Below are 14,803 nucleotides of genomic sequence, written 5' to 3' on the forward strand. Positions count from 1 at the left end.
CAGAACTGATGATGCTGATGGCTCAACATGGAAACATGTAGGGCTCATTTGGTGCAGAGCCCCATGTTCAACAACATACACTGAACAGTGTGCTCTGAGAAGCTTGTGCCTGCACCAGCACTGTACTCTGTTGTTAGATATGTCACAAACTGTGGCTCATCCTGCTTTACATAGAGGGCAAGCCTCCGAGTACATGTTCTGTGATAAGGTGTGGATGTCCAACACTTTGTTGCCTATTTGTGGTTTCACCGCCCTTCAACCATTTTTCATATATTCTCAAAACTGTAGCATGCAAACAGCTAAACAGCTTTGCCATTTCTGAGAGGCATATGGTAACACTTATATAGGTTTCTGAGAGGCATATGATAACACTTATATAGGAACCTTTAAAACCAAATCTCATACTGTGAGCAACTATACCTCTCCCTCCCCAAACATCCCTTATTATTGGATGTATATGTGGACAAGAAAAAAATTCCTGGATTTCCCTATTAGAAATACACTTTTTTTTCCAAGTGAAAATACACCATACCCTTGTGAAAGTAAATTTTTTCCATGTTAAGTGACAATATACTTTGCCTTGGAGCTGTAAAAGTCATCAATTCTTTGAATAGTGAAGGTTTTACATACTGGCATAAAACCTCCCAGCACTTTATGAAACTAAACCCAGAAAAAAATTTGGAAAGATCCTTAATGCACAGCAACAGTTACACTGCATATTTTTGCATTATGAAAGTATAAACAAGAATTCCACCAATTACAGCACGGTACCTTCCGAAGCACTGAAATCTAAATGGCGATGCATTTACGAGGGCCGTTTGAAAAGTCCATGCAAAGTCCAAGAGATGGCACCACCGGCGCGTATCGAGGTAATGTTTAGTTAGTAGCATCTTTGGAAAGAATACACACCAAGTTTCAGCAATATTGGTCTATTTCTTTGTGTCTGGCATTCATGTGAATCAAGGAAGTCGAGGGATTGTCAAAAAATGTATGAAAAAGAATTTCATGTGGTGATTAAACATTACTTTATGAAAGGCAAAACACCTCAGGAGACTAAAGAGAAGCTTGATAAACATTACGGTGACTCTGCACCTTTGATTAGAACAGTTAATAAATGGTTTCAAAATTTTCGGAGTGGCCATATTGGCACAAGTGGTGCTGAACGTTCTGGATGCCCTGTGGAGGTTATGACTCCAGAAATCATTGCTAAAATCCATGCTATGGTGATGGATGACAGAAGAATTAAGGTGCGTGAGATTGCTAGTACTGTGGGCATCTCGAATGAATGGATACATAATATTTTGCATAAACATTTGGACATGAGAAAGCTATCTGCAAGATGGGTTCCACAATTGCTCACACTTGCTCAAAAACGGAATCGTGTGAAGTGTTGCAAGGATGGTTTGCAGCTGTTCAGGAAGAATCCGCAGGACTAAGTGTCGTTTCGTCACTGTGGATGAAACATGGATACATTACTACACTCCTGAGACCAAACAACAATCTAAACAATGGGTTACCAAGGGAGAATCTGCACCAAAAAAGGCAAAGACCATTCCTTTGGCTGGAAAGGTTATGGCGACTGTCTTTTGGGATTCGCAAGGGATAATCCTCCTCGACTATCTGGAAAAGGGTAAAACTATTACAGGTGCATATTATTCATTGTTATTGGTTGGACCGTAAAAAAGTCATTTTCCATCACAACAATGCACCAGCACACACCTCAGCAGCTGCGGTCGCAAAATTAATGGAAATAGGATTCCAACTCGTTTCACATCCCCCCTATTCTCCAGACTTGGCTCCCACGGACTACTATTTGTTCCCCAATTTGAAGAAATGGCTGGCGGGGCAAAGATTTTATGCAAACGAGGAGGTGACTGCAGCAACTAATAGCTATTTTGCAGACTTGGACAATTCCTATTATTCGGAAGGGATGAACAAATCAGAACAGTGTTGGACGAAGTGTATAAGTATAAAAGGAGACTATGTCAAAAAATAAAAAAGGTTTACCCCAAACACATAAGTAGTTTTTATTTTTGCATGGACTTTTCAAATGCCCCTCGTATGTCAGCCATCATAGACCATGTCACTTGACCTCACCAGCCAATGACAGCAGATATTCAGAACATAGGACAAGTGATGTAGTCAGCCAATAGCAATATCACTGTTAAGTAGTGCAAACACTCAGATATGTGAAGTTAATGGTTTCAATTAATATACATGAAGCATAGCTACAAGCTAAGCTTTCACATACAATATTGGCCATCAAATTTTTTTTTGCTTTTTTTCCGAGTGTGTGATTAGGCAGGGTCCCAAGAACGCAGCTTCAATTGGAGCAGCTGAATATTTCTGACAAGCACGATTATGAATTTCACTACTGTGCACTAAACATTTTGTGTGTTACCTGGCTGAATACATGTTCCACCAAGCACTCCAACTTTTCCATAGAAAAGCCAATTATGTTTGCAATTGCTCAAGAACTCACTTTGCACTTAGTTATACTTTTTGCCATCATTATTGCATAATTTGTGATCCATGAGACAACTAATATAAATATGAAAAATTAGTCTTGAAACCTGGTCTTTCTTGGTGTGTGTGCTACCCTTTAAGGTATATCAAACACAAATGTGCCAGTACAATATTAAATACAGGCATAAATGGCTGGTCTTCTGGGACTGAAATTTTTCTTAGGGGCTGGTCCACAGAGTTAATTCTTGAATGAGAATCTAATATTCTGCAATTTAAGAAATTCATTGGACATTCTCACTTGTAACACAACTCATCTTAGGTAAAAGGAAATTTACATTGAAAGTAACACTTCTCAAACCACCAAACACAATATTTTCCCACGATCTGTTACAAATGTAAACAGTTGTGATCTCACACTCATCGAGACAAGGCCCCACAGTGATTTGTTGTTATAAATGGCAGATTTTCTTTGCAACTGAAGTTTTATTTTGATGTTATTCTCTTATTTATGTTTTACTATTGCAATATTGTACTGCGGCAGTGAGCTAAAGTAAAGTTCTTTGTTAGAGTTATCTGTTCTTACCAGTCAAAACTACAAAAATTTAAGTGAAAACTAAAATAAGGAAAAATTCCCAGAAGTCAAAAAATTCCCAGGTGTTTTCCAGATTTCTTGTGGATGAAAAAATTCCCAGGTATTTTCTGGATTTCCCAGTTGGCCTGGGTGTATACACTCTGTATTATAATTTAAGTCCACTCTCAAGTGACAAAAGCTGTGAAATTTTTACAGTCTTGGTATTTTCTAGTATCATTCACAACATAGCAGAAAATGCTGTCTAATAACATACATAACCACATCATCAATGGGATATCTGTTTGTGAATCTTGCTTTGCCTTCTTTAGGGCAGTTACTTTAATCCCAAATTCATAATCAAGGACCTTTTAAACATGATCTTATGTGTGTTCTCTGCATGCTAACATAGTCCTGCAACGCAAATCAATGATTGCGACTACCTTCATATACAACATTACGACCCACTTAACATTCACAAAGCACTGATGGGAGTGGGTATCTCAAAACAGTATATTTATGGTGAGGCCATGATGGCCCAGTGATGCACAAGCATGCTCAAAGTGCCATCATATCAAGATCATTTGACCAGATCAAGAACCATGATGCTGAAAAATCATCTAAAACAGCATGTCACTATTTTCCTAGGAGTGAAAGCAATACTGCAGCCTAAATATTGTAAAGTATGATGAAGTGTTTACAGTTTCTTGTTGGTGATGCATAAGTGGCAGGTTTGATTCAGACTCACCAGTATTGGTCAGAAAATATTTGAGATTTTTAACAGATTCTAGAAACTTTTTGTTAAAAAAATATTGGAATGTTTTATGAAAATTCTGTTTCGTATCAGCAGCAGTGCTGAGGAGGCAGTTCAGCTCTGTCTATGCTCTGCTTTGTACACTATGTGATCATAAGTATCCGGACACCCCCAAAAACATACTTTTTCATATTAGGTGGATTGCACTGCCACCTAATGCCAGGTATTCCATATCAGTGATCTTAGTAGTCATTAGACATGATGAGAGAGGAGAGTGGGGTGCTCCGTGGAACTCGCAGACTTTGAATGTGGTCAGATGATTGGGTGTCACTTGTGTCATACGTCTGTACACGAGATTTTCACACTCTTAAACATCACTAGGTTCACTGTTTCCGATGTGATAGTGAACTGAAGTGGAAACATGAAGGGACACGTACAGGACAAAAGCGTACAGGCTGACCTCATGACTGTTGACTGACAGACCACCGACAGTTGAAGAGGGTCGTAATGTGTAATAGGCAGACATCTATCCAGACCATCATACAGGAATTATAAACTGCATCAGGACTCACTGCAAGCACTATGGCAGTTAGGCAGGAGGTGAGAAAACTTTGATTTCATGGATGAGCGGCTGCTCATAAGCCACACATCATGCCAGTACATGGCAAATGATGCCTTGCTTGGTGTGAGGAGCATAAACACTGGACGACTGAATAGTGGAAAAACGTTCTGTGAAGTGACGAATCACGTTACGCAATGTGGCTACCCAATGGCAAAGCGTGGATATGGGGATTGCCCGGTGATCGTCTTATGCCAAGGTGTGTAGTGCCAACAGTAAAATTCAGAGGCGGTGTTGTTGTTATGGTGTGGTAGTATTTTTCACAGAGGGGGGCTTCTACCCCATGTTGTTTTGTGTGGCACTATCACAGCACAGGCATACACTGATGTTTTATGCACCTTCTTGCTTCTCATTATTGAAGAGCAATTCGGGGATGGCAATTGCATCTTTCAACACGATCAAGCACCTGTTCATAATGCACGGCCTGTGCCAGAGTGATAACATGACAATAACATCCCCGTAATGGACTGGTCTGCACAGAGTCCTAACCTGAATCCTATAGAACACCTTTGGCATGTTTTGGAATGCCAACTTCGTGCCAGGCCTCACCAACCGACATCGATACCTCTCCTCAGTGCAGCACTCTGTGAAGAATGGACTGCCATTCCCCAAGAAACCCTGCAGCACCTGACTGACCGTATGCATGTGAGCGTGGAAGCTGTCATCAAGTCTACAGGTGGGCCAACACCATACCGATTTCCAGCATTACCGATGGAGGGTGCCACAAACTTTTAAGTCATTTTCAGCCAGGTGTCTGGATAATTTTGATCACATAGTGTACAATGAACCTGCTTTCAGTATTTGGGTTTGCTCATACTCAGTATCAGTCCTGTTGGCCAAGTTACAATATCAATTCAGTAGATGTAATGAGGTCACAAATCGAAACACACACATCTTTTTAAGTATTCTATAAAATTAATGGAATGTACCACTATTCATATTTGCAGTAGGATACTACATGTGCATCCTGGATAACGCTACATGAGTCAGCACAACTGGCATTAGACCACCACTGAGATCTCCTCATACTTACATCACATATCACAGCATGATTTGAACCAACGAATCTTCCATGGACCACGTGACTAGGAAGTTCGGAGTCTCACTATAAGTTTGTCACTTTAATATGGAGGGAATATGACAACTGAATGTCAAACCTTACAAAACATTTTAAGTGATAACGATATGTTCTAGCTTTATCCCTGTTAGGTTTCTTGTTAGAATTAAATTTTTAATTGACGAAACTCAACTGGACTGACAAAGTAGTGTTGTTCATATGTACTTTCCGGTCATCAAATGATGGGATAATCTCAAAAAATGCCGTGACAAGAAACAAAAAGAAATTCGCAAAAAAAGCTCTGAATATTTTTGAGCAAACTAACAGTATTTTTTTAAATCTATTTCATAAGTACTGTGATACTGACTGTATTCATCTTGGAGGATTTTCAATCCAATTTAGATACCAACCTGGTCGTCATACAGGAAACACATGTTTAATCAGCAGAAAACTTTCTCTCAAGGGGCAAAATATCTGAGACCAAATACTGAAAATGCATCTCTCACAGCCACTTCCATCGACAATTTTCATGAAGCATTTGTGAAGATTGCTGAAATCGCTGTCATTAATGCCTACAAATCTCCTACTTGCAACCAGCTAAAAAATGTGTTAAACACTCGTCCCCATGCTACAGTCTATCTCAGAGAGTTCAACAGTCACCACCATTGCTGGAAGTACAAAGAAAAAAAAAGATGAAGATGGTGATGCTTTGATCAACTGGACTGAGGAGCATTCCACACACCTTGTGTTTGACACGTTCTGATCAGCAGCCTAGCAGCAGGAGTATAGTCCTGACATCTTATCGGTATCCCAGTAATACGATCTTTTCTGCGAGCTAGATGGAATTTCAAAAGAGGTGACGGAGAGGCTTCCTCCACTACCTTTAACAAGTGCACGAGATTAATGTCATGAAATAAGAACTATCAGAGGTTTGCTGAGGCAGTTATCAGTAAAGTTAAAGATGACACTACGGAAGCAATACATCCATGGTTGCACTGTTGAGTGTGAGAACTTGTATAAGGAATTCCCGAAAAGTGGAGACATGACATAGTAGATGAATTACTTCACAATATTGATACTGTGACACACAAAAAGTGGGCAGAGATGTTTAAGGCTTGGATTTTAGACTGTCAAGTAAAAAAATTTGGTCCTCACTAAGGAAGCTATGGGGAATGTGTATGCGACTTTGTTTCACCAAATCAAGTCACTAACCTCATTGTGTCAACCTCAAGAGCTCAAGACTGAAAGCATACAATCACAGTTAAAAAAGAGCTAAAGACCATTAATGCAGCCTGCAACACAGAAACCACATACTAGGTCCCCTTCAGCATGAAAGAAATCACAGCAGCTCTTCAAGAAATCTGGAAAGTTGTGGTAACTTCCTATGGGACCAAACTCCTGAGGTCATCGGTCCCTAGGTTTACACACTACTTAATCTAACTTACACTAAGGACAAACAAACACACACACACACACACACACACACACACACACACACACACCTGAGGGAGGACTCGAACCTCCGATGGGGGAGCCATGTGAACCGCAGCAAGGTGCCTTAGACCGCGCGGCTACCTTGCGCGGCAGCTCTTCAAGAAGTGAAACGGAAAAGCCCTTGGTTTTGATGGCATCCATACCTAATTCCTCATATATTTTAGCAACTATACAGAAAAGTGGCTTGCCAGCTTTTTCACTGATGTCTTGCACACAAGCAATGCTCTCCACCAACTCAAGAGAGCCAAGATCACCACCATCTTAAAACCAGGAAAAATAAATGATTCTTCACAAAACTATAGACCAACTGCACTGCTAAACATGATTAACAAACTTTTGGAAAGATTAAATATCTCTAGGCTGATCCTGTTATAGAGGAATTGGGAAATGCTCTTGCCATTGAAGATTGTAACCCAGTGCACAAAGACAGAAGTCTCTACATTCCACCTTGACAACTAATTAGCCAACAGAGAACTCCTTATTTGCTTTGAGACCAAATTACTATCCCACAAACAACATCCAAAATATTTAGGTGTCAGCCTGGATAGATCACTGAGCTTCATGAATCAACTATCAAACACAGCTGCCAAACTCTGAACTCTCAAATCTTGCATGTGCTGGCACTTCACGGGGATTTTCAGACAGTACACTATGGGCTTCAGCTTTAGGTCTTGTCCGTCTGGTAGCACAATACTGTTAACGGGTTTGACTCAACAGTTCTCACACTAGTCGCATCACTGTCCAACTACAACTGTGTGCCTTATAATAGGCACAACAGAGGCAACCACAATCTACTGGCAACCCACACTAAACAATATAGCTCCTTCCCATCTGAGATGCGAGAAGCCAATTATCTAAGAACACAAGAAAGGTTGAGCTACCATCTTCTACAGTAGTGGAAATCTGTAAAGGCAGGGTTCCTATGAAAGTAATTTACAATGTCTGAAGTAACATTTAATGAATTTATTATGAACGTAGTAGATACATATAAGACATACAAAATCATTATGGAATTACACAGTTTCTTTCATAACACAAGTAACAAAATAAGGTGTTCGCATTTCTTGGATGGAAATCTGTATAAAGGCACTCACTGACCTGTTGTACTATTGCATTGTTATTACTTTTTCTGACTTCTGTTCTCTAATTATCTCTAAAACACTCTTCGGCATTGATTTTGTTAGTTTGTAGTTCTTGAAGTGAAATTGTTGCTCACTCTTCTCTTATCATTGTTTTCAGCTAAAATGTGGCCTCAAATTGCCTTCCATTGTAACAAACACAACGTGGATGTATTCACCAAGGTTCTCCATGAGGTTCACATCTGGGCATGAATGCAGGTCACAGCAATTTATTGATATCTTTATCTCCAATCTACTTTTTGGTTGTAGTACAAACATCCACAGATGCTTTACCTTGTTGAAACATTAGGCTTTCATCCACTGAGTCCTCATACTCTCTAATCACTTCTGTCTCCAGCATCTTAGTGTACACGTTAGAATTCACTATTTACTTTTTGGGCAGAATGCTGCCAAAACCATTTCTGCTCATTCTTACTTTGTTCTTAGACCACGCCAATAATATTGAAATCCACCCACCCATCTAAATTAAACTACTTCTTATCACTGAATATCACTTTCTCTCATTCTGAAGTCCATGACATATGTTTTTCAGGAAACTCCAATCTAGTCTGTTTATGTTTGGGTGTTAGAGCAAATTTCTGCAGTTGTTTCTTGGATGCTAAATATTTGTCAAGTGACCAAATTTGTCGTACATGTCTGGCAGTTACAGATCACTGTAAATCAGCAAGTTGAGAAGAATAACAGTCTGTGGCCCTTGCTATGCCCAAAAGTAACTGTTTCTATGCATCAAATAATTTTCTACTCTGCCCATACATCCCATTCTGTCCGTATCGTGTATCCAATCTAACAAAATTATCAATCACCATACTTGAATAGTTCCACTTCTTGGTGATTTGACAAACAGAGTTCCAATTCATTGTGTGCACTGATTTTTACTTTTTCCATCACATGACAACTGTTTTCCATGTGGAATTGTCACAATCATGGTTTATGCACACAACACACCCTGGTATACTACTGACATCAAACGCAATACCATCTGACTGCATTTGTTGGTACACTAGCTCTCATACTATTGCATATACACTGTGCACAAGTACTCCAACTGACATTGTTAATTTTCCTACAGATACCCATGCCTTTATACTGATTTCTACTACTATACAAATCCGTCATGACATCCCCAACAGTGAGAGAACCACACTGCACTCTAAGAGATCCACCCCTAAAGAGTACAAGAATTAGATGAATAGATGGACATGCATTCAGGCTAAGTGATTGCTGGATAGAGCAGTGGGCCAAAGAGGCACCTCCTGCTGTCCGTAATGTGCCTGGCCTCAGCACACCACACCACTTTGGAGTCAACAAGCCTAGAAAAATCTTGGCCACTCTAAATAGTGTATGACCAAATTGTCATTCATCTGGCTGTATTTGTGTTTCCGTATATAGTGAACAGTGAAACCCTACTTATACACTTTTCAAAAAAGTAGTGTAAAATACAGGAAAATGTAAAATGTGGGAAATAACATATCAAGCTGTAAAAGTTATGTATATGATACCCCTTTGCATTTTCACACTTAATGTGCAGTATATGTACATAATATGCATCAAAATAATTGTCAGAGACTTTTTTATTATCTACTAAAGGTTTATTATCTAATAAAAATCATTGATGTAACTGAAGCTGATAAACTGTGTAGGAACTAGAAATGTTTGACTCAATTTCACACATCATAACCAACGTTTCTGAAAAGCATGCAGCTGTCATTCATTATTTAAACAATGAAACACTGCACAAGTTACATATTTTTTCATGCGTATCATGTTACATTTCAAGAATTTTTTTTTCATTGTCAAGTGTTAATATTTACAAAAGTATTTTGTGTGGTGTTTGTGTATGTGTTGTTCTGCATCTCTTGCACTGTAGTCATCTTTTTGAGGTTATCAGGTACTGTTCCTCCTCAGTTATGTAGAAAACCACACAAACACAAACTATCATTCACGTTGTTTGTTTGAGTAACATCACAAAAAATATGTACGTAAATACTGTACTTGGCAATGAGAATAAACTCTCAAAATACATTATGGTCAGCATGAAAAAATATGTAATTGGCACTGTTTAAACCAAAAACATTTGAGTAATGCAAATTGAGTGAAGGTGTCAATTAGCCCTACAAGCGGCCAAATGACAAATCACGCTGAATACTGTTCGACACAGGTGTCACAACAATCACGAAACTGCACATGCACACCAGAGACAGTTTGGAAATGGTTGTGATTGGTCATATTTTTACTGAAACGAACCTAATTGCTCCCATCAGGTGCCATGCCGAGTAGAGCTTGGCATTGGCAGGAGATAGGGAACAGACTGCTCCTACTTTCACATGTTTACCAGTTCAAGTCCACTAAGCAGAGCACCTTGGTGTCAAAAAACTTAACCACATAATGTTTGTAAACACCACCTGATGGCCATCATCATGCCAGCATCATTTTACATAATTTTTTTTCTCCACAAACATTTTTTCATAAAGCGTAAATCACGGGAAGATTATAAATACGTTGATGCAAAGTCAGGTGTGAATTAACATTGTGGACCAGGAAAATTTGATGCAAGTGATAAAAAATATTGTAAACGGTGAGAAACCATTAATGCCGGGAATATAAAATTGGGGTTATATTGTATTTTGTGAATGTATATATTTTATGTATTTGTCTAGTTTCTTTCTTTATACATGACTTGTACATCTTACATGGATTCTTCTTAATGCCTACAACAGAGGCTACTTATGTATTATTAATTTGCGTGATGTATGTACTACGCCATAAGCTAAATAATAAATCAGTGCTCATCATAATATAAAAATTTATTTGCACGCATAATATAATAGAATTCTTGAAGAAAAAGGATTGCATCAGAAAATACAGAAAATCATTCAGCAGAGATTAACAAATACAACATCCAAAGTGAAATTTATGGGAAAACTTTCAAAACCATTCAAGATAAAAACTGGGGTTAGACAAGCTGATGTTGTTCAATGTAGTTCTATATAGAGTCATGGAGGAATGGGAAAAGAAACTTGAAGAAAATTGCTGGAAACAAATTTCACTATGAAAAAAAACCACAACCCTACAAATCCCCTTCTCAGCCTTTGCGGATGATCTCACAACACTGGTAGATTCTTGTGAGATGGCTATAAAACAGATAGAAACTCTAAAAGAATGCGCAGAGAAAGTTGGCCTGCAAATATCATTTGAAAAGACGGTGTTTACAACAGAAAATTAGGAATTTTCAAATTACAAACCAACATGGAGAAATTAACAGAGTATCACACTTTACATATTTAGGAGAAATTATCTCTGAAAAATATGCACATCAAGAAAGAATATAAAAAGCTCATTAAGGTTTAGCATTAGTGCAAAATCTCTATAATAAAAAATGCTTATCTTTAAATGCCAAAATCAGACATTAAAAAACAGTAATTAAACCATCAATGTTATATGCCAGTAAAAGCTTGGTACTAAACAGGAAAACTGATACAGAAAATCTAAAGAATGAAAAAAGAAAAATAATTAGGAAAATTTTGGGACCAAGATGGACTAAGAATATATATATAGACTACAGAAAATGTCCAAAATTGAAGAATATTCCAACACAGAGACAGACATGAGGAAAACACGCCTCAAATTCTATGGCCACATAATGAGGCTTCCTGAACACAGACTAACAAAAAGAATAGTAAAGTACATAGTTCCCTTACTAATGGAGGAGAATGGATCCAAAATGTTAAAGACTTGGAATTACCAAAATCAGCAAAGAAGAAATAGACATAAGGAACAATTTTAGAATAAAAGTACAAAAATGGGAGGTTAAACCAGAGCCAAAAGCCTTAAGAACCGGAACAAAATGGAGTGAAGAAAGAGCTAAATTCTCGTAAACAATGAAAAACTAGTGGCAAATAAGAAGAACAAGAAGAACATAAAATGAACCATCTTCACTTAGCGTCTTCCACTCTGGGAGCTTTGCGACTAATAATAAATAATAATAATAATAATAATAATAATAGAATAAACAGCATACTTTGAGGGCAAGTGCAAAAACATAATAGTTGCAACATTTAGCAGATCTGAGGCAGTAGTTAGTAATGTTACAAACACTGTTCTATTCATTAACAGAAATCAGAAAAATTGTGCTATGAAAATGTAATTTTTTTCTTGTCAACTATAGGCAAGAAAGAACTTATATTTATTCAGCAAACATCATTAAAAATTTCTGGAAAGAAAAGGAGACCAAATAAGTAGGATATAAACAAAGAATGAAGTGTGAAGCATGAATTCACTTTCAACCACACTAAGTAAAAGTACACAAGTAAAAAAAATCATGTTCTCACCTCATGCTCCAACATGGCATACTCTCCTTCCGTGTTTTGCCTTACAATTAGGATATCAACTCCCTTCTGTCTTGTGGGAATACCAGGATAAGATTTGCAGTGGAGTACGTTCACATACAGATCCAATTCATTTCGCAAAGCCACATTTCGTGATATTACAGCTCGATTCATACTGCCAGTTTCAATGTTACCTGCACATTTAGAGAAATTGTTCTTACCACTAAAATTTGTATCTAAAATGACAATATAAAATATTTAATTTGAAAAATAAATTGCACTTGTGACGTTACTAACTAGGCAGAGCTACTGACTGTGCAAAAGTTACTGACAGAGCAAGGCTACTGACTAATAAAATGCTGAGAAAAGAAATTGACAAAACAAAGGAAAACGGGAGAAGCAAAGCATGCAGGTCAAGTTATGAGTATTTTTACAATTCAATATAATCAGAAATCATTTCATAGGTGTGTGTAGAAATGATACTGTGAGTATAAAATATAAAGTTAAATATCACATAACAAACAGCTAGCTGTAGCTGAGGCTACTTGTTTACAATAGCATTTCCATCACATATTACATTTTCTTTACTTAATGCACTTTTAAATAAATGAGCAAAGATCTATTTGACAACTCGTACGTTCATATCACTCTCTCTTCATATTTCCACTATTTACTATACGAATCATCCATATCTGATTAAAAAATTCAGTACTGCTTTTTTCGTGATTGTACCCATACTATGATTTAGCTCAAAATTATTTCCTCCTATACCTCTGCCTAGTATGCACACCATAAACAGATTTTTGGTCATATATTATGGAATAAAAATTAATGTTTAGACACTTTAAAACGAACAACAGCACTATTAAAGTCAATATGCTAAACTGTTTTCAAAACTTTTCTTTATAATAAAAATTATTAATTTTTATTTGCAACACCTCTCCATGACATTGAATACAAACACTTTTACGAGGCATATTGCCAATGAACTCCTATATTTAAAAGTCAATATGATTTCGACTCCAATAGAATATTTATTTAATTCTACAGAAAATACCTGCTTACGGATAGGCGCACACACATTTACATAGAAAATGGATATTTATTACATTACATGTAAAAATGTGGTAAGCAAGGACACAAACACACAATAAAAGTGCCCATGAAAATTTAAAAGAGGACTGCAAATAATATACTGACATACTAGGAAAGCAAAGAAACTAGGGCCTCATGTGAAAGAAGCGAATCAGAACCTTGTCAAGTGTGTCATCAATAAAGATGATACAGGAAAGCAAAAATCCATCCAGCAAGAAAACAAGAACAAGATGTGTGTTCTTGTAATACAAGGAAGCAGGATTGAGTCAGAATAGAGAAATAATTGAAAAAGAGGAAATAGTGCAAGAAGTGAAGGCAGTAGTGTAATAGTGTGCCATAGATGGCTGAAACAATCAGATAAATAAATAACTAGTAAAAGAGGAGATATGAAACAGAATAATAACATCAGTAAGAGTGATTTTATTTCCTTAAGAGAGGAGTATAATTTTTTACCATTCATGTGGTTAAAAAAGTTTTCTGCCATCAGTGAATATCAGTGGGCACAGCGAATGAAAGAATGAGCATTATAGAAGTAAACAAGGAACTTTACCATGAAATGAAAAAACATCCAAACTAAAGGCAGGCAGTCTGAAAATCCACATTGGTGAAATCAAAATATCCTGATGGGTAACACAATCCAGTATAGCTTCACGTTGTGTATTCTAACAACATAGTCTCCCCCATAGCATGTTGTCCATAATGGTTGAAAAAATGTATTTGACCTCTTAGAGACAAAAAATAATCTTGAGCAAATAGGGAGCATCATAATAAATACAGGTATTAGTGAGCACGAGGTCATCATAGTGAGACCGAGTACTGTAACATCCAAATCCACCAAAATAAATCTATTTAAAAAATCAGATAAAAATTCTACTCGATTGTCCTCCTAAGAGATAGTCTTCACACCTTCCAATCTAATTTTGTAAGCATGTACCAGATGTGGTTTGAATAATAATAATAATAATAATAATAATAATAATAATAATAATAATAATAATAACCAGTAGTGATGGCAACTGAAAGAGATATACCAAATACATAAATAAGAGATGGTATTGATCCTCCAGGCTATACAAGAGAGGTCAGAACATTGTTGTGGAAGCAACAGAAAAAGCATGCTAAATTGAAAAGAACAAAAAATCTCTAAAATTGGTGAAGTTTCACTGAAGCTCAAAACTCAGCGCAGACTTTAATGTAAGATACTCTTAATAGTTTCCATGTTGAAACTCTGTCTCAAAACCTGGCATAAAATTGAAAGAGGTTCTCTTCATATAAAAAGTACACCA

General features: G+C 37.2%; 1 protein-coding gene across 2 annotated transcripts in view; it reads right to left on the reverse strand.

Annotated features, from left to right (window-relative positions):
- LOC126185182 (isocitrate dehydrogenase [NAD] subunit gamma, mitochondrial) overlaps positions 1 to 14,803 on the reverse strand; it is a 127,640-nt gene that overhangs the window by 84,221 nt on the left and 28,616 nt on the right. For both annotated transcript variants that reach the window (XM_049928040.1, XM_049928041.1), the window contains exon 5: positions 12,426 to 12,616. In XM_049928040.1, the coding sequence (XP_049783997.1) occupies positions 12,426 to 12,616 (191 nt within the window). The remainder of the gene's footprint in view (positions 1 to 12,425; positions 12,617 to 14,803) is intronic.

Source organism: Schistocerca cancellata, chromosome 4, assembly GCF_023864275.1.
Source record: "Schistocerca cancellata isolate TAMUIC-IGC-003103 chromosome 4, iqSchCanc2.1, whole genome shotgun sequence".
Lineage (NCBI taxonomy): Eukaryota > Metazoa > Arthropoda > Insecta > Orthoptera > Acrididae > Schistocerca > Schistocerca cancellata.